The sequence below is a fragment of the Lygodium microphyllum genome, chromosome 11, assembly GCF_053477565.2.
Source record: "Lygodium microphyllum isolate KBCC chromosome 11, Lygodium_microphyllum_v1.1.10, whole genome shotgun sequence".
Classification (NCBI taxonomy): domain Eukaryota; kingdom Viridiplantae; phylum Streptophyta; class Polypodiopsida; order Schizaeales; family Lygodiaceae; genus Lygodium; species Lygodium microphyllum.
The window spans coordinates 37,391,780-37,412,922 of NC_141145.1; the positions used below are offsets into that span (position 1 = coordinate 37,391,780).

Here is a 21,143-nt window from a genome sequence, read left to right on the forward strand (position 1 = left end):
CATTAGGAATGAGTCACCTATTCACAATGTCCAATAAACATATATCTCCATTGAGACATTGGTGGTTGAGATGGTTCTATACAATCTTGTGCAACCATGTAATTGGGTATGGATGGACACCTTTTTGATACATCATCATTTTGAATTACCATTAGCTCCCTTCCCTAACAACTCCAAATGTTAGAGGGCTTGGATCCCCTTCCAAACCAATTCATGTCCCTTTTGATTGATTTGATCCAAGATTAGACACTAATCCATAACATGTTCCTCAACCTAAGATTACTCCTACTATAGTATTGGCAATAGTAGCAATAAGTGGCCCCTTCAAAAGAAAAATTTTGGAAAACCCAAAGATGGAGTGGAGAACTTTAACAAAAGTGAAGATGGAGTGGACGATGGCAACCAACATTGTTGGTTGAGGCCCTTCATGCATGCCATGTGTTGGGCACTAGAGAGGTTGAGATCATACATACCAAGAATCATAAGTCATGTTTAATCATTTGCATATCAATGTGGATACATATGCCCTTTCTAAGTTATTCAAACTAGTGATGTAGTTTGTATTCCCACATGAATGTGACTATCCATTTTAGAAGCAATAAAATGAATCCTATATGTTCTCTCTATGCAATTTGTCTTTTGTCTTTCTATACCAAAGTTTGTTTTTTGAAGCATAACTAAGAACACATGAAATCCATTCATAACTTAAAATTGCATGTGTGGGATTCATTGTAAGGACTAAGTACGTGAATGTAATGAACTTAATACAAATTTGTACCTTGTGTTGGATATGAACATGTGTCTATTTATTTGATATGATTACAAGAGGAGGGGGAAGCTCCATTAGATTGAGCCTTTACCAATGATGTTAGCATGCTAAAATGAAAGGTTTTGAATTTCCACTTCAAGTTTGTTCCAAACCTTTCATTTTAACATGAAGTGGAAATTAACACTTAGCAACACTATTTGGAGCTCTTAACAAAGTTTAAATGAAAGGTTTTGAATTTCCACATCAAGTTAACTTGAAGTGGAAATTAACACTTAGCAACACTATTTGGAGCTCTTAACAAAGTTGACAAGTTTGGTCAAACATCAAATCTCTTGAATGATAAGAATGCATATCATATATGTCAAAATATTTTTCATGAAGGCTTTTTTGTTAGAGAGAAAATGAATCTATTACAAAGGATACACATAGCCAAAAGAGAAACGTTTTACCTATAAGATTGAAGTACTTTTGGGCTATCTTATGAAGGACACTCTTCATAACATAGAGAATTCATTGTAAGTGATGAACCTAAAAGTATCCACTATCCACCATGTTTGATAAGTATTATGACCTACAACTAATGTTGGTAGAACCATGTTTGATAAGTATTATGACCTACAACTAATGTTGGTACAAAACCTCGAGATCAATGATTTGGAGGATCGTTGGAAAGAGGAATAGTATGTTCCAACACTCTAAGATCAAACAACTATTACAATGAAAGCTATATAGAAACAAGTAGCTAAGAGAAGGTGGCTCATTAGCTATGCAATTTTTGCAATCACTAGGATTACATTTTCTAATGAAGTCATGTGTGAGAACTATCTAGCAAGTCTAGTTAGAAAGTGTTTGGATGCATATATAGTCACTTATCTATTGCTTATTTTTTAATGGTTTCTAGATATAACTATGAAGCATTGTTTAAACTCTTTGACAACAATGTCTAGCCAACCATAGCATCCTAGATGGAAGCATGCATAGTTTTCATAAACCTCCTTAGGATAAGTGTTGCCAAAGATTCTTGTTTTATATGTTTAATGGTGAGATGGAATGGCTTATGCAAAGTTATATATATGGAAGACTTGCCCTTAATGGATGATAAGGATAAATGTATGGATAATGGAGCTTATGCCATAATTCATTGTATGTTTGCCTAATGTTGTCTACAAAGATGAGTGATTTTTTGTTATTTCATATGCAAGTTGTCTCTTCCCTCACTATGGCAACAAATATAGTCTCCTTATTTATTTCTTGAAAATCCTAAAGATCTTTAATTTCTATAGATATTTCCACATAATCTTTCATACCTTACACATTCCATGTTGCTTTTTGTATTATAAAATGTGATACATATAACGTGATCCTCCATACTCTCTCCTTATTTATTCCTTATTAAGCCTAAAGTCTTTCAATTTTTATCAATATTTCTACATATGCTTTGATACCTTAAATATTTTTTTGCTTTTTTGTAATAAAAACTAATATATACATATTTATCTAGTTATGAATGAAATTTTCGTATGTTAAAACAAAGCTCAAACAATACCAACTAGCAATGCTTTGAGAGACAAAACATTTGAATCTAATTCTGTGATATGAAAGTATACTTGAATGTTGGTAAGACTTACAAGAATATGTGAGTGAGTCCAAAATGGAGAACCCCAGTAAGTGAACAAGTTTGAAGCAACAATTTAAAGGATGTAGTGTATGTGAAGATATAGAGAGGCTGCTTTTAGTACCTTAGTCACTTACCTTCAACAAAAACGATTTCTAAAATCCCTTTTTTAGACCCTTTTTACATACAAAAGGGTATCACTTAATATGGATATTTGCAAGCTAAATAGAAAACGTTCATTCATTATAAATTTTCAAATAGGGGATTTTTCCTTTGGATTTGAATGCCATGGTAGTAGGAGATTACATATGATGAACCCCAAAGCAACTTTGAGGTAACTTGCATGGAATGAAAACTTTGTGACACACAACATAAATTTCATGATTACATTTATTTTGATATTGTTTAAAGTGCAATATACCCTTCCTAGCCTTACACTTGGATAGAGAACTTAAGTGTGTATTGCATCCATGGTTAATGGCAAGAAATGTCTTACAATATATATAGTTTCATTTGACACTTGAAATATTACTTTGCAACCCCATCTTCCTTAAAGGAGTACATATTGAAAGATTTCTTTAAAATCCCAATTTAGTCCAAATCACATGTAAATAAGCTAAAACATGGATATCTTTTTCTATATATTATTTAAAGTATTGCATTGGGGATCCTGAACAAACTAGAAGGCTCCGAAGCCTATGTGGCAGAAGAAGAAGAAAGTTGGTATTCAAGACATAAAGATGGTTTTTTCTTGAAGGGTGAGTGGGGGTTATATTTATTTTCTATCCTGTCATACAACACCCTCCCTCCCTCCCCTTTTCCTAAAAAAAAAGATGAATTTCATTTTTAATTAGATATATGAAATGATATGATATTTATTAGTTGAACATGTGTATGCAACGTGTACATACATACTCTAAAAACATCCATAAATGCATATACACTATAAAAGAAGAGTTGAATTTCTTTTCCTCAACATATTGGATGAGATAATAATTTTAAGACCACATGAACAATACATATAGACATACACATGTACACATGCACATATGTGTGCAAACACATACTCACATGTATGCATATATGCATACATGCTCATACACACAAATATATGAGTGTTAGGACAAAATGGAGAGAGAGAGAGAGAGAGAGAGAGAGAGAGAGAGAGAGAGAGAGAGAGAGAGAGAGAGAGCAAAGGAGAGGGAATGGATACATACTTTTAGAGCAGGCACTTAGACATGCACATATGTAGGCACACATCCACACACGACTATTGCACACACACATGCAATGCATCTACACATGTATATACACATATATAGATATGTATATACATTTATACATATGGGGTGAAGAAAGATGAGAGACGAGAGGAAGACAAAGAAATGAGAGAACATACAAATGATGAGAGGGAGAGAGAGAATACACATTTATAAGACCATGAAAATAGACACACATGTATTAAATAGACATATGCATAGGTACACACATCACACACATATACACATACAAATGTACATAGATAATAAAAATCCATGAATAAGGCATGCACACATACACATGTGTGCATGCACACATATATGCAAGCATGTATGCTCATGTACGCATATATACACACATGTATGCATATATGCATGCTTATACACACATAGACATATTTGAGTAAGAGAAAAGATGGGGAGAGAGAGAGAGCAAAGGAGAGAAAATGGATACAAACTTATAAGACATGCACTTACAAATGCACACACATGCACATATGCAAACACACACATCCACACACAAACATGTACATGCACATATACATCCAACACATATACACATGTGCATACACGTATACACATGCACATATATGAGGTGAGGAAAAGATGAGAGATAGGAGGAAGAAAAAGAAAGAAGAGAAAATAAAAATGATGAGAGGTAGATAGAGGACACACATTTATGAGACCACATAAGTAGACTTGGACCTATTAAATAAACATATACAAATCTACACACATGCATATACATATTCACACATAGAGCACGCGCGCGCACACACACACACACACACACAAAGACACATACATATACATTGATTAGTTATTAATCATTAACTACTAAATGTTATTATGTAAATTATACTAAACTTACGATTCGCATGTGGATGTATAGTAAATATTCATCTTATATGTAGATACTTAATTGCTATATATGAATACCATTAATTTATTTTTAAAATATATATTATAATTATTAACATAGATAAAATTAATTATATTATATTATTATTATTGGTACATATATTTTTAGATATATAATAGCTAATATATACATATAATTATAATAATTTTATATATTATTATATTTAAAATATAAAATAATAATAATGACACACATGATATAATTATACACCAATCTAATATTACATATATTATTATATTTATTAAGATATTAATATAATTTATTATGTATTATTCATTAACTACTAATATGTTAAATAATTATTAATTAAAAATTTATAATGTGTGTTTGTGTAATAATTGATAAACATATTAATATATATACATATTATGTATTATATACATAGATTAATATATAATTATTATATATAATATTAATTAATATATTATTTTAACTAATAAATATTTTGTATAATTATCATTCACATATTATTTGTATCAATTATAATTTCAATATATGTATTATGATTATTAACAATGTATTATACAAATATATTTATGTGCATATGTTATTAATGATTAATTATGAGAGAGAGAGAGAGAGAGAGAGAGAGAGAGAGAGAGAGAGAAGTAGTAGTAGTATTTCTCAATATAGTTTGTGGGTTATCAAAATTGTGATGCTAGAGATTCAGTGTATGAGGATAATAAGCATGGCATGATAGGCTTAATGTGAATAGATATTACCATTAAATCTTTGAGAATAAATGAGAAATAGTCATAACGGTTCTTTAAATATACAATTCTGGCTTGGTCCTATTAATGTTGGTCTTTCACTCCATCAATATCAATTTGTGCCACATCCCCATATATTGCATTTTCATGCATTCAACATTATATTGGCTTAAGTTGCCGAAGGTTTCAAAGTTTGGATTATTTTCCTTATATAAACCTCCCATGAATCCTTTTGCCACATAAAACATGCCTTCAAACACTAGTGCAAAGCACTGAGAGAATCTAGGCACAAAGTGCCTAGTCTTTATATATGAGACACACACACAAGGGAAATACTCACATGAGAAAAATGTTTAGATCATTACCATGTATATTCTCTAAACAATGTTAAGTACTTTAAGGTTTAGACCATGTTAACAACTATGGGAGAACTACCTCCCCATTTCGCAATATTTGGTAGAAAGAAATTAAGCCTTATCAAGCTTTTGTTGAAACCCCTAATAAGGCATAAACCCCTAATGAATCATACCTTTGGAAAGCTCTTGTAGAGCAAATTCTAGATGCACATGCATTTTTTTGGAAAATATAAATCTTTCTAGAAGTTTCAAAAGCTAAAAGAAACTAAAACATGGCATTCTCAAAGTGTAAAATATTTTTTAACACTTTTATTACATTAAAAATATAGAACTATAAAATTAGAATTTGCAACATTGATTTATTTGGAGTTGGTATGTGCAAGTAAAATGGTAAAGGACGCTAACTAATGTGATTCCCAATGTATATAAATTCTCAAAATCTTCTGCCATTACACTTTTACATAGAATTGTAGAGTTAGAAATCATTATGCGAATCAATTTTAATAACACCGTGAGATTTATAATGATATATAAAGTCATTCTATCAATGGGACAAGGAGAACAATATTATTTATGGGGCAAGTTGAATAAAAGTTACATTTTCTAGACTTTGGATGATTCAGGATGATTAATCTAGACGTTCTTAAGGGTCTACAATAAATGAACAATTTTCTAGACTCTAGATGGTCCAAAAGCACGTGTATGTGACGCTTTCTATTTTAAAATTGTGCTTCATCTAGTAATGTGGTGTGAAACTTTTTCAAAGATGGCCCATTGCATGGAAATTAATGTCCCAAGATTTAATCATAGTTCTTTAAAAAAAATGAGAAAAATGAAACTTATGTTTTGAAATAATCTAGTAACATCATAAGAGCTAGAACAAGTTTAATGCACATGTCAAACACTAAATAGTTCTTTATTTTCATGCTTAAAGATGTGGAGGGAACAATTTTGTAGTTGCTTACTAGTATGTATGAGAATGACCACAATAGTAAAAGGTGCAGTATGTGGATCATATTTTCTATTTTATGACTTTTTGGCTCATCAAGATATTTTTTAACATGTTTGAGTATGAGCATAGGATGTAAAGCTTGGACTCTAATTGATTCTTTATGTTCATGCTAAAACACGTGGGGGCAGTAATGTGGATCATAATTTCTTTATTAGGATTTTGGCTCATCAAGCTAATTTTGAGCATGTTTGAGCATGAACATATATATGATGTACAACTATAGTAATGTCTATTATCAGTTTACTTGTAGTTAAAGGTGAAGTAATGGGAATCATTAATTCTTTATCAACACCTTTTGGCTCATAAAGATAATCTTGAGCACATTTGAGTATGAACATATGATATACAGCTATAGTAATGTCATTTACTAGTTGACACATGTAGTGAAAGGTGAAGTAATGGGAATCATAAATTCATGTGGTACATTGTGCTACGTTCTATGATTATTGACCAATATAATCTACCTTATGTTCAATATTGTCCTTAGAAAATGTTTTTAAAAGTCGTATAATAAAAGAAATAGCATTCTTTACATGAATTAATGATCATTAAACTTTTGACTTAGTGTGAGATTAGCAATACTTTGCAATTCACTATAGATTAAGGTTAAGTTTGGTTACCAATGGAAGGTAAACATGTATATTGACCTTAAAGCACTAAGTTACTTCAAGTGATAGCTAGATGCCTAATTGTTCATGTGGTTTTGCAATAATGACATAAATTTTTTCCAAGTGAGGTTGTTAAGGGTGTAAATCCCTAGGCCTTGAATTCCATTAATGACTTTAGTCTCTTACTTTCATATATGGATATAATGGTTTGAGATCAGCCTATGTGATTGTGCCTTTAAATGTCATGGAATAGAATACATGTATGTCAGGCATTGATTCTAATATGTAGGTAGTTTTATTTTCTTGGAGAGAGTCGCATGATTTCAATATACAAAGAGAGTCAGTGCCAGGTCTTCATGATCTCATTGCAGGTTGTTCTCAACATTTGTGTCACATTCTTTAAGTATTGGAATCTCTATTTATGTATTATGGATTCATAAATGGTTTTCGGTTATGGGTGCGGAAGCTTATGCAAAGAATATGTCTATGTTTGTGTTTTTTATTCCAATGCCATGGCGTGTTTATGTGTTCTTTGCCATAAACACTTTGCTGATCCTTGCCATCTTCAGGGAAATAAGCTCTTGATTTAAGCACAGATATAGAATTAATCTCTTAGAAATTCGATAGCAACATCAGGTGGTAGGAATGCTAATAGCATCAGGTGCCTCCTATGGGCAGCATTTATGTCAGACAATCATCCTTATCTATCTAATCCCATTCTTACCAGGAGCAGATCACGAGAATTAAGGGAGGCATTGGTACGACCACATCAGCAAGAAGATTTTTGTAATGATGTAGAGGTAGTTGCATCATTAGGCAAGGAGGATGAAGAACAAGCTGTATCTAATAGTTAGGGAGATCAGGATGTGGGTCCCTTTGGGGTTACATCAACTATTTATAATTCTCCTACTAGTTCTGAAAAGTCTTTTCCAACTCCTTCAATGTCACCTAATGTTTCAGAAGATGAGGAACCATCACAACCACCTAAAGATTAGGAAACTCCTCCTAAGCAGGCACTAGAGAGGTTATAGCATATAGTGGTTGGGAGATCAATTTTACTGAGAAGTACAGCATTTCAAGTTAAAAAGTCTTTAAATTTTAATCCATTATCATCGTTGCAGAGGCCTCATAAACCGAACATAATGAATCCCAATTATCTTGTCAACCCAAAGGTTAGAGCTTCTAAGTTTCAAGAAAGAAAAAAGAAGACCCTGATTGTCATGTAGCCTAGTTTGAAACTAGGTGGACAGCAAGTGGGTTTAACGAGATGTATGGTGATTAGGTTAAGAAGCAGTAGTTTCTAGCCACATTTCAGAGAAAAGCTATGGAGACATCGTTCAATAATTATGGAATGGGATGTTAGATATGATCAATGCCCCACCTTCATTAGGTGCTACCAATGATCCATGGTGCTTAAAGTTGTAAGGTCCCCATTATGAGGAGAAGCCAAGTGTGAGCCCGGACATTGGTGGAGTCCTGACTTGTATATCAGATGAGGTCTATGTGACTGGATGGCAAAAAGGTGACCATTGTGGGTCTAATCTTTGGTTTAGACGGAGAGGTTAAGTTGGTAGCAACTCGAGGCACATTGCATTGAGTTGCGTGGTAAGGGAGTTAAAAGGGGCCCCTATTGTGGGGTCCGGGGGCAGCGCCCTCGCCCCGATGGTAAAGGGAATATTCCCTAGAATATTCCTTGGTCGACTAGTGGAGGCTCATATGGTAGATCGGTCAACAGGCCGACCTAACGACCTTCGCAAGCTATAAAAGCTAAACCCCTTCATAGCCATCACTCACTCATCTTTTACCCAGTCAGAGTTGTTGTTCCAGCTAGCCTTAAGCTCTTCACCTATCTTCTGTCTAGATCGCCATCTAAGCTTCACACAGTGGAAGCGCACGGGTGGACAGAGCCATCTTTGTATCAATTGTTTGAAGTTAAAGAATTTACTGATTCTCCTCTTATCTGTTGTGTACTCTCTATCTCTTTCTCAGATTCTGTTCGCTGCGCCGTGTAATATTTTACATGGTATCAGAGCCCAGGGGGCTCTAGAGATCGGATAGCATGCAAGAGGCAAAGGCTTCAACAGCAAAGAGAAACTATGTCGACTTCCGGAAGCGGTGCAGGAGGTGGTGTTGCTGTACCGGCTATTCAAATACTGAGGATTCGTCCTCCAACCTTCAGCGAAGGCAAGTTAGATGGTACAAACTACACCTTGTGGAAGTTCAAAATTACAACTATCCTTGATTCTTATGAGCTTCTGGAGACTGTGCTGGGGACTCACGCAGAACCACATCCTACCCCCGACCCATCAAATCCTAGTGTGATGATTCCTCCCAATGCAGATCTTCTACGAGCTTGGAAACGAAGGAATGCAGATGCATTGTGTGCCTTAGTTATAAGCTGTTCTGATAGTGTTTTGACTCTGATTCAGCATACAACCAAAGCGTCAGAGGCTTGGAATGTACTAAGGAGTCAGTATGAAACACGAAACCAAACAAGGATTCAAAACTTGGAGAATCAACTAGCAGCGGAGAAGTTTGCTGAAGAATCTACGTGACCAGATAGCTGGCACTCGGATACAAAAGACTAGCGAAGAGCTAGCTCGGAGGTGTCTTCGGATTTGTCCACAAAAGTTTGATGGACTAGTAACTGCCCTTAATACTCATGTGAGACCTCAAGCTTTGACTTTTGAGGAGTTTTGTGCATTATTAATGGAGGACGAGTTGAGGCTGAAAGCCCGAGAAGGAAGCAACAATGGAGATGCTGCATTCTCTGCCAATGTAAAAGGCAAAGGTGTTTCCTCCACCAAAAATGATGGTGACAAAAAGAAGAAGGGTGGCAAGAAGAAGTTTCAAGGAGAGTGCTTCTACTACAAGAAGAAAGGACATGCAATTGCAGATTGTCGTGTCAAGAAGGCAGATGAAAAGAATGGTACCCTTAAAAGTAAAGGGAAAGAGACAGCCAATACGGCTGAAGCGGAGTTGGAATTATTCATGGTGACCATTGAGGAAGTGTGCTCCTCGGCGCAAGAAGAATCTACCACTGACTCATGGGTGTTGGATAGTGGGGCCTCCCGTCACATGACCAACAAGAAAGGTCTATACAGTTCTATGCAGCCTCTACAAGAATCCATCACTGTGACGGTTGGAAATGATGCTAAATGCCCTGCTACGGGCACAGGTACTATTTCTTTTGTTGCTGCAAATGGTGAAGTCAAAAAGCTTTCAAATGTGTTGTATGTTCCCGAAATCAGGAGAAATCTCTTATCAGTTGCTGCCATAACTGATCTTGGTCATGAAGTGAGGTTCAAGAAGACAAGTACAGAAATTATTGATAGTGCTGGCACAATTGTTGGCAAAGGAGAAAGAAGGAACAACCTATATGAGCTAAGTGCTCTTACAGCCACTGCTGGAGTGGGCACAAGTAAGCTTTGGCATGAAAGGTTTGGACACATCGGATTTGCAGTATTGAAGGAGATGCAAAAGCAAGGTATGGTTGCTCACCTACCTACAATAACTGAATTGAAGGAACCATGTGAAGCTTGTATGATGGGCAAGCAACAGAGAAAGGCATTTCCACAAGAAAGCAAGAATAGAGCACAGGCTCCTCTAGAGTTGGTGCATGCTGACTTGTGTGGTAAGATGCCTACACAGGCCTTGGGGGGATCTTCTTATTTTATGTTGATTGTCGACGACTACAGTAGGAAGATGTGGGTGTACTTCCTTTGTGATAAGGCTCAAGCTTTTGGTAAGTTTAAAGAATGGCTAATACTTGTTGAGAATGAAACAGGGAAAAGTGTGAAGAAATTTAGAACAGATGGTGGTGGTGAGTTCAACTCAAAGGAGTTTGAAGGTGTTTGCAAGAGCAAAGGGATCAAGCGTCAATTGACGACGCCTCACACACCTTAGCAGAACGGTGTTGTGGAACGCAGGAATCGCACCATTGTGGAGATGGCAAGATGCATGCTAAAGGGCAAGGGATTGCCTAACCATTTTTGGGCTGAAGCTGTTAATACTGCAATCTACATTCTAATCGGAGCTATACAAAGGCTCTCAAGGGAAAAAACACCTCATGAGGCTTACACTGGTAAGAAACCATCTGTCTCACATTTCAAAATTTTTGGATGTGAATGTTATGCACATGTTCCAGATGAGAAGAGAAACAAGTTACAACCAAAAAGCAGAAAATGTATCTTCTTGGGTTATAGTGATGAGCAGAAGGCTTACAAATTATATGACCAAGAGGCAAAGAAGATCATCGCGAGCCGTGATGTGGTGTTCAAGGAGGAGCTGCATACAGTGCAGGAGGAGAAGGCAAGTTCTTCCACTTTATCATCAAGCAAAAAAGTAGTCCACTATGAACCTGTCCCGAGAGCTATCCCTATCCTTAAGGAGGAGAAAGCATCATCTTCAGATGATGAGGAAAAAGTTCACCAACTTGACATCACCCCACCGGAAAAGCCATTGCCGCACTGGGTGAAGTAGCTCTATGACCACAATAATCCTATGCCTGCATCTGTTGAGGAGAAGGCAAACGGACCAAGGAGGTCTCAGAGAATAGAGGAGCAAAGGAGGGCTTCTGCTCACATAGTCAATATGGCCTTGATGGTTGAGATTATGAGAGAAGTAAAGGAGCCAGCTGATTTAGAAGAAGCACTTGCAGATCCATCATGGAAGGTTGCTATGCAGGCCGAGTATGACAGCATAATGAAGAATGACACTTGGGAGCTAGTGGATCGACCAGCAAAGCGGAAGGTTATTGGCACCAAGTGGATCTGAAAGGTAAAGTACAAGGCTGATGGTACCTTAGAAAAGTACAAAGCTAGACTGGTTGCCCAAGGGTTTTCACAAGTTGAAGGGTTTGATTTTCAAGAGTCATTTTCCCCAACTGCCAGAATGACCACTATTCGCACGGTACTTCACTACAACACAATGCCGCCATACACGCGTCCATTACACGCGAAAAGTTACGGGCGTGTGTATGGTCGTTTATACTTACAGCAATATCGGGCGCGTGTATACATGCATGTAACAGCGCGTGTATAATTGCATGTGAGGGCGCGTGTATTTGCGCGTTAAGTCTGTCATAATACACTCTCTGTTACACGCGACACAGAGCCTAACTACAGAAATCCATTTCTTTTCAAAACAGAAAACCATTAAGTTTTAAAAATGTCATTGTGCATTGCAGTGTTTACAAACCATTACAAAATCCCACTACATGCACTTACAACAACGTAATATATTGAAAAATATATCTTCATATGGTTATTGAAAGACAAAGTATACAATAGAAATGTCATGAATTTGGAACAATACAGTGATGGATTGGTTAGGGTTCGATCTCATCTTCAATAAGATCCATCCTTGCCAAACGATCAACATCAATATCCATTTGATCAATTTGTAAGGCTACGATTAAATTTATTCTACTATCGCTATTTTGCCCATTGATAATGGTACCGATGCCTTGATCATTCTCATCATCATCACCATCATCCTCAATGGAAGGGTCATCCTCATGATCATGAGAAATGGCACGCTCATCCTCATTATCATGATCATCTACATTGGCATGTTCGACATCATCTTCTTTGCGGCTTGCCACATTCTCCATATGCTCCATATCAGTGAATGTATTATACATTACTTTGGAACGTGGTGCAATAGGGATGACATACCACCATTTACTGTCATGCACCATTGGCAGATAGATAACCTGCTCAAATACACATAATTCATTAATTAATTAGCATATCAAAAGTCAAGGGGTGCGCGAGCTTAGATATATATGTACATGAAACACATTTGTAAAAAAATGCATACCTGCTCACATTGTTGTGGCAATACGAGCCTATCTTTCTTTGTTTGCTAAAACTTTGTAGAGTCAATAGTTGCATAGCCACTTGCATGGCGTTTTATCGTTGCATTAGGCCGTTTTTCCACCACGTTCATTTGCCATTTGACATCCAAAACATACACAAAGAAGCGGCGAAAGTCAAGTCTGTATATGTCTTGGATTGTGCCACAATAATCATCAATTTTTCCATTGGCTCCCTCAAAGCTACTAATGACACCGCAATCTTGTGTATTCCTCTTTTCATCTATTCTTTGTGTTCGAAAATGCTTGCCTTCACACCATATAGCATTGAACATAGTGCACTGGACCAAAATATAAGCAATATCTATGTAAGCAATTAATGTGAATAAATATGAAAAGCCAATCACTTACAAAGAATGCAAATTTACATTTGTTCTATGTACCTTTAACATGCATCCTCGTGCATACTCCCATTCTTCCGCCGTGATATGCAGCCCCTCATCTCTCTCTGCTCTCTCCATTTCCTCATGCAACCAATCAACATGAATATCATTCGAAAGTGTTGCTAGATGCTTAGGGTACGCCTTACGAGAGCCATGTTGCCTCCGAAAGAGAGCTCTGTCTGCTTGCCTTTTTGTCTTTGCATCCTCGTATCTTGTAACCCATCTGCTCATCACATCACCATTAAGGATGCAAGTGAAATTAAGATCATCAATCAATGTTCTCTCAATTACTTTGCTCTGTCCTTTTCCTTGAGGCACAATAGACGTCATCCTCAAGTCCTCTTCATTGCTCCATACTCGCGGCAAAGAGCTATCCACTTGATCAAGAAATTCTGATATATATACAAGAGACTCTTGTATCAACCAACCCTCAGCCATGCTTCCTTCGGGCCTTGCACTTTGCCTCACAAAGTCTTTTAAGGTCTTCATGAAGTGCTCTAGGAAGAACATCCAACGGGCATGCACAGTGCCACATAAAGCAATTTCATCCACTAAATGCACAATGAGATGTAGTTGACTTGTGAGAATGGTTCGCGGAAAAGTCTCCTCTACCATACAAACCACCTCCACTGCCATAACACGCGCATCATCCAATGTGGCTGGATCAATTGCTTTGGAACTAACATATCTGAAAAATAAATGCACAGTACGTTATACCTCATGCACATTCATTTTGCAAGGTATAATGAAGGGTGATCTTACATGGGATTTACATACCTCACAAGCTCGCCCATCTTATAAATACATCTTTTCAAACTCCTGTCTGCACAATGGTCGATGCTAGTAGGTAGTATGAACTGTGCACATAAGAGCACATGTATATTTGGGTTAGGGCATTACAAAATTTAATTTCAACCTACAATAATTGGAAAACACTTACTTGGAGCATCTTGTGCCAATCGTGGGACTTCAACCCATGTAGTTGCTCAACCCCTCTTTTCTTAGTGGTTGTAAATGCTCCCTTCAACGATCTCATGCATCCAGTGGGAGTACGCAAAGTGGTGATGGCTTGCTTTACCTGCTTCTCCTCCTTCTTTGATATAATCCAGGGAGCAGGCGGAAGACGAACGTGCCCACCCTCCTCTCGTGGCCAAGCTTGACGCATACGTCCTGCGACCTGCAAGTCCTCCCGTACGCCAACATTGTCTCTTTTACCAATAACATGTTCCCAAATACTAGATCCCACATTCTTGAAGATGTGCATGGGATCAAGAAGATGGTTGATCTTGAGATGGGTCCAATATGGTAGCCGGAAAAAAATGGAGTACCTACACAAGGGATTGCAGACTGTCATCTTTATTCCAACTTTAGAGACTACACAAAACAAGATTGAAAACAATGGAGATGTACCTGTTCATGCCATCTGGAGGAAGAACATTTGAAGACTCCCAAATACGCTTCCAATCTTTTGCACGAAGTGTCTGTGGATGAATGTTCCTCTTACTAGGAGCATATTTAGGGTGATCTGATGGGAGAAATCGATGATGATTATCGAATATGGTCTTACACAAACCATCAGCATACTCATGTACCAATGAAGGGCCACATATAGGACATGCATGTTTACCCGATGTCCTCAAACCTGTTAAAATAAAAAAAAAGTTAGAATAATAAAGTCAATAGTTATAATTGATATAGCTAGTAGTATTAGAGTCGGGAGGTAGTTAGAATTCTTACCAGAACAATCGCTGTATCCTGGAAAGTCATGCATTGTCCACATCAACACTGCTTTTAAGTCGAAGTGTCGAGAGGAGGGAGGCCTACTAATGTCCACTACCGCAACACCTCTCCATAGTTCCTCCAACTCATCAATCAACGGTTCAAGATAAACATCCATATGCTTGACTTTATGTTTCCCTGGAATCAGAAGGGATAACATAAGATGTCCCTTCTAGATCGCCATTGATGGTGGAAGGTTGTAATTCACCAACACAACCGGCCACACGCTGTATGCGGTGCTCTTGAAACCAAACGGATTCACTCCATCCATACCTAGGCCAAGTCTCAAGTTTCTGGGCTCTGTTTTAAAGCTGGGCCACTCATCTTCAATATGCTTCCAAGCAGGAGTGTCTGCAGGAATTCTCCACGTGCCATCATCCGATCGATGCGAGGAATGCCATGACATGAGCTCTGCTATGGATTTGCACTTGAACATGTGTTTGATGCGAGGAATTATAGGAAAGTGTCGCAAGACTTTACGAGGTACATCAAAACTCTTCACATCTGTTCTATACCTTGCTTCACCACAAGTGGGACACTGTCGAGCCTCCTTATGCGTCCCACAAAAGAGAATGAAATCATTGACGCATGCATGTATGCGATCATAATCCAATCCTCCAAGAGATGTCACATAGCGCCTCGCTTTGTCTCTTGAGGTGGGTAGTCTATTCCCCTTTGGAAGCATGTTTGATAATAGCCTGCATCCAATATCATCAATTAGCCCATAACCCTAAACCCTATACTGTAAACCAAAAACCACTAACTCAAATTTGCAAGTTACAATGCTTACTTCAATAATGCGTCAAGACTTGCATTGCTCCATCCATAAACTGTTTGTATATTGAGCAGTTCAAGTGAAGCACGTAAAATAGAGAATGTGCACCCTTCAAAAACCGGTGTCGATGAAGCGTTGTAGAGATGCTCTTGTTCCATATCATTGTCGTCCACACCTTTGCGATCATCTCTAAAAAGATTCCGCACCATGTCATCAAACACTTCCTCTTCCACAACTTCGTGGGGTGCAGGGCTATTGTCATCCCTTTCCCACTCATCTCCGACAACAGATCCCGAAGCTCCAGCATCATCTCGTCGACGCTTTGCATGCTCTCGCCGTGCGTATGGCACCATGTTAGGGTGTGGTACTGCATCCTGCTTCAATCACAGTATATATATTACAACGCACTCCATTAATTTGCACACCATGAGTTATTTTAATACTTTCAATTCACATCTTCTCACCTCTAAACCTGTTTGAATCCATTCTCCATACATCGAGATGTGATTCAATGTAATTCGACGCGCTCGTACAATGCACCCTTGACATCGATTACACGTACACTTGATCCTTTGTGCCAGCCACACGTCGCGATCACGATGACGCATTGTCTCATCCTCACCAGAACTGCTTGAAGAGGATGATGACATGCTATGTCCAAAATAACCAATACAGAAGTAGGATCAGTTTTTAGTGAAATCATACACATCCTATGCACAAAACAATGGATACACAAGAACAATCAGTTTTTAAAAAAAGTATAAACAGTCTCTGTGTCGCGTGTACAGGCGCGTCTACAATGTATTCTGTTGCGCTTTTACACGCGCTTTTACACGCGTGCTTTTCGCGTTTACCTACTGCGCGCGTCGCTTTCTTTCTTTCAAAAGCCCTCTTTCAAAACACTTCTTCTTCTTCTTTCTGCGTCGCTTTCTTTCTTTCAAAAGCCCTCTTTCAAAACACTTCTTCTTCTTCTTTCTTTGTCGCTACAGTACCTTTGCCTCCAGCTCTTCCAAACCCCCGAACCTGCCTCTTCCAACCAGCCTTCTCCCTCTTGGACTACCCAAAAGAAGCAAAGGGTGCAGACAACACAGAAAGGGAGAGAGAAGCAAGAATCAACGAACTCACTTTTCAAAGACTTTTCAAAGAGGTTGGTTGCCGTTTGTTTGTTTTGGCAAATCTGTCGCTTTCTTTCTTTCCACCCGTGCTATGTGTACTTGAAAGCGACAGAGGATAGATTTCACACACATTGTATATGTGCTTAACTATTTATTTCTTGACAAACGACATCCGTCAAGATAGAGGAAAGAGAGAAGAAGGAACCCTTGTGTATGTGTTTAGTCATTTCTCCCTTGATGGACAATGTCCGTCAAGATAGAGGAAAGAGTTTTTGTTTTTCATGAATTTCGTCACTAATTCGAAATGAACTTCTTCTTTTGGCTTATGATCTTCTACTAATTCGATGTTTGGTATTGTAAGAGATATGTTTATTTTCTAGAATGGTAGATATATGTTGTAGGTTATATATTGTAGGAGATATATTGAGGAGATATATTGTAGGAGATATGTTTATTTTTTATATGCATGTTTTGCTTGGTTTATTGAGGCGGAATTTCGACACTTTGCAGATTCTTCATGGATCGAGGCTCTTCCTCCGATCCGTGGGCATACGCCACTTGGATGATGGAGATGATAAACCATTTTGGGCGCCATCCTAATCCAGTGGAGCTGACAGAGTATATGTATGCCCATCCTCCTCCTAGACTCCCAGGTCACACCGCGCCCCCAAGTACACAAGCCTCTCCACTGCCGTCTACGCCTGCGAGTCCGGCGAGACGTACCCCTGCGCATACACGCTCACCGAGGAGACACACCCCTGCACGGACACACTCACACACACCCTCCTCTGTACCGTCACGTGAGGGCTCACGGCCACCATCACGTGCTCCCTCACAGCCACAGTCACGTACAGAGTCACGTGCAGCCACCCCTAGTCATGGCTACTCCCGCAGTACAGATGAGAGCCGACGCCGCAGTAGGGAGAGCGGGAGTGGAGGATTATGCGGCGGGTGCTTTGGTGGGGGGGGTAGTAGGGCACGCGGTGAGAGAGGGCATGGAGGGAGGCATGTACGAGGAGACAGTGAGGAGTCGTAGGAGGCGAGAGAGGTGGAGGGAGAGATTTTCTACGATGTTACGGATAGGGGCGGGGTAGTCATGGATGCGAGAGGGAAAGAGGTGATGGAGTATATGCGGGGGGTAGTTTCAAACATGTATAGAAACTGTTTTGTAAAATTTAAAGATCAGGATAGCCGGTTAGTTAGGGAGGTCCTAGATAGTGTACATAGTCGGTACCCCAATCCCCCACGAGCGACATTCTCGGATGTATGGGGAAGGACGCGAATAAGGGAGATCTTAAGTAATAAAAGATCTCACCTTAAGAAACTCGCGTACGATGATGGGGTGAATGTAGCTGCGGGTGGCTATCCTTGTGAGAAACCTGCCACTGCCCACAAACGCGAGTGGAAGGAGGCAAAGAAGCGCGCAGAGGGAGGCGTGAAGAGCAGGCAGCATGTGGAGGCACGACGGATCCAGATGGAGACCATTGGATCTTCGCATTTCGGATCTAGCGGCGTCGAGTCGTGGGAGGCAGAGTTCGTAAGTAACTTGCCTCTTTATTTGATTGTTTGCCAAATTCATTGATTCTATGATTGTTTTGATCTTACAAACTATCTTGATTATGTTACAGCGACGGGTTATGGGGAGGAGGCCCACAGCCCACGAGACTGGGTATGCTCGCCGCAATAGCAAACGTGACACGTGGGCCATCTTCAGAAACGAGGGACGTATTACGGATGCACAGTTTGACGCGGCCATGAGACCATACGGTCGACAGGTACTTGAAAACTCTAAATGAATGATTTCGGTTTATTTAATTGCATATATATGTATACTTACATACGGTATATTTCTTGAACAAGCACAAGCTGCTGATGCTCCTGCCCCTGATGATCCAGCCGCCACTGCTGATGTTCGTGCCACTGCTCCTGGTGGAGGCGAGCACCACTCATCGGAATATACCGATGCGAGCTCCTCTGATCATGGAGAGAGCACAGGGTCCTCATCATCCTCTGATTAGCTTTCAGAATACTGTAGGATGTGGTTGTACAAAAAAATTTTGTAACTGAAGCCATGGGCTTTTTTGCACCTAGCTCCCTATTTGACTTTGTATATATTTGTTCCTAATTAAAGCCATGGGCTATTTTGACATATGGACTCCCTTGTACACAAATGTATCATGTATTGACAATGTATTGAATCGTGAGTCTTGAGTCGTGTATTAAGTTTTAGATAGTAATATTGAATCGTGTATTCATAGAGAGTGAGTCTTGATTCGTGTCTTGAAATCTAAATCGCTCTTTTTTTATGGTGCAATGCACCAAAAAAAAATCTAGAGAGTGCCTTTGGGTGGCTGGATGCTGGAACAGCATCCAGGCACCCAAAAGCACTCTCTGGATTTTTTTTTTCCCTCTGTAATCGCGTGTATAAGCGCGTGTCATCTGTCAAAATCGCGTATATTTGCGCGGATAGTCTGTTAGATTCGCGTGTAAATTTGCAGAAAAACTGCGCAGAACGTGTGTATGGGGTCGTGTATTCGCGTGAATGGCTGTCACTGTACACATGCTTTTACACGCATGTCTCTGGCCGCGATGATACACGCGCTATTACACGGGCCCGACACTTTTTTTCCCAAGTCATTTTGTGCGGCTAGGAGCGCGGGTATGAGCCCGATCCCTTGTAGTGCTTGTAGTGGCTGCCCACAAGAAGTGGCCAGTGTACCAAATGGATGTTAAGTCAGCGTTCTTAAATGGTGACCTCAAGGAGGAGGTGTACGTGGCTCAGCCACCAGGGTTTGAGGCCCCCCATTCTGAGAACAAAGTGTGTAAACTGAAGAAGGCATTGTATGGGCTGAAACAAGCCCCCAGAGCATGGTACCAGCGGATAGATAGGTTCTTTTTAAACCTAAACTTCAAAAGATGTGCCTCAGATGCTAACTTGTATGTTTACAGGGATGGTAAAAAGTCTGTAGTGATTTTCCTATATGTGGACGACCTTCTTATTACAGGTGACTATGAAGATATGATCAACCAAACTCGAAAGGCTTTGAGTTCTGAGTTTGAAATGACAGACTTGGGCTTGCTGCACTATTGTTTGGGGATTGAAGTCTGGCAAGAGCTAGGAAAGATCTTCATCTCTGAGAAGAAGTATGCATGGGAGATCTTGAAGGCATTTGGCATGACCGAGTGCAAGGAGATAGCTACACCTATGGAGGTGAATGCAAAGTTATCCGTCGAGGATACATAAGCACTAGCAGACATTGGGAGGTATAGGAGGTTGGTCGGCAGTCTAATCTACTTGTGTAACACCAAACCAGATATCAGTTTTACTGTTGGTGTTTTGAGTAGGTTCTCAAACAAACCTCATGAGAGTCATTGGAAGGTTGGGATGCGGGTGCTCAGATACTTGAAGAAAACTCTTGACTATGGTATCACATACAGTTTCGGAACTTCTCTTGCGAGGAACTGTGACTCAGATTGGGCAGGAGACATTGATTCCAGGAAGTCAGTTTCTGGTTATTGTTTCTCTTTGGGTTCAGGAAATTTCTCTTGGATTAGTAAGAAGCAACCAACAATGGCATTGTCTTCTACTGAAGCAGAGTACAAGGCCGCTTGTTTTGCTGCATGTGAGGTTGTATGGTTGAGAGGGATTCTATGGCATATGGGAGTGCAGGATGAAGAACTAACTGTGCTGAGATGTGACAATCAAAGTTGCATCGCCATTGCCAAAACTCCAGTGTTTCATGCACGCACCAAACATATAGAGATCCAGTATCACTATGTGCGTGATTTGATGGAGGATGGGATAGTGGAATTGGTCTACTATCCAACAGAGGAGAATGGAGCAGATATCTTCACCAAAGCACTTACGAAGGATCTGCTTCAAGTTCATCTTCAGAGACTCGGCATTGGGCCGAGGAGATAGTTCACCTATGGGTGGACATTGAGGGGGGGTGTTAGATATG

General features: G+C 39.1%; 1 protein-coding gene and 2 pseudogenes across 1 annotated transcript; 1 reads left to right on the forward strand and 2 right to left on the reverse strand.

The window, feature by feature from the left end:
• Positions 1–12,580: 12,580 nt before the first annotated feature.
• On the reverse strand, positions 12,581–13,404 carry LOC148028712 (uncharacterized; annotated as a pseudogene).
• A 1,843-nt stretch (positions 13,405–15,247) lies between these two features.
• LOC148028713 (uncharacterized) lies at positions 15,248–15,885 on the reverse strand (annotated as a pseudogene).
• A 2,392-nt stretch (positions 15,886–18,277) lies between these two features.
• On the forward strand, positions 18,278–19,199 carry LOC148028714 (uncharacterized). The gene is made up of 3 exons (XM_087688596.1): positions 18,278–18,718; positions 18,810–18,948; positions 19,048–19,199. Exons 1-3 carry the CDS (start codon positions 18,278–18,280, stop codon positions 19,197–19,199), a joined length of 732 nt encoding a protein of 243 aa, XP_087544722.1.
• Positions 19,200–21,143: the final 1,944 nt, after the last annotated feature.

Bases quoted from the DNA above. Each gene is read 5' to 3' on its own strand.
- LOC148028714 (XM_087688596.1), top strand. From the start codon at position 18,278: ATGGATGCGAGAGGGAAAGAGGTGATGGAGTATATGCGGGGGGTAGTT. The intron at 18,719-18,809 runs GTAAGTAACTTG...ATTATGTTACAG, and splicing joins AGTCGTGGGAGGCAGAGTTC to CGACGGGTTATGGGGAGGAG. The intron at 18,949-19,047 runs GTCGACAGGTAC...AACAAGCACAAG, and splicing joins CGCGGCCATGAGACCATACG to CTGCTGATGCTCCTGCCCCT.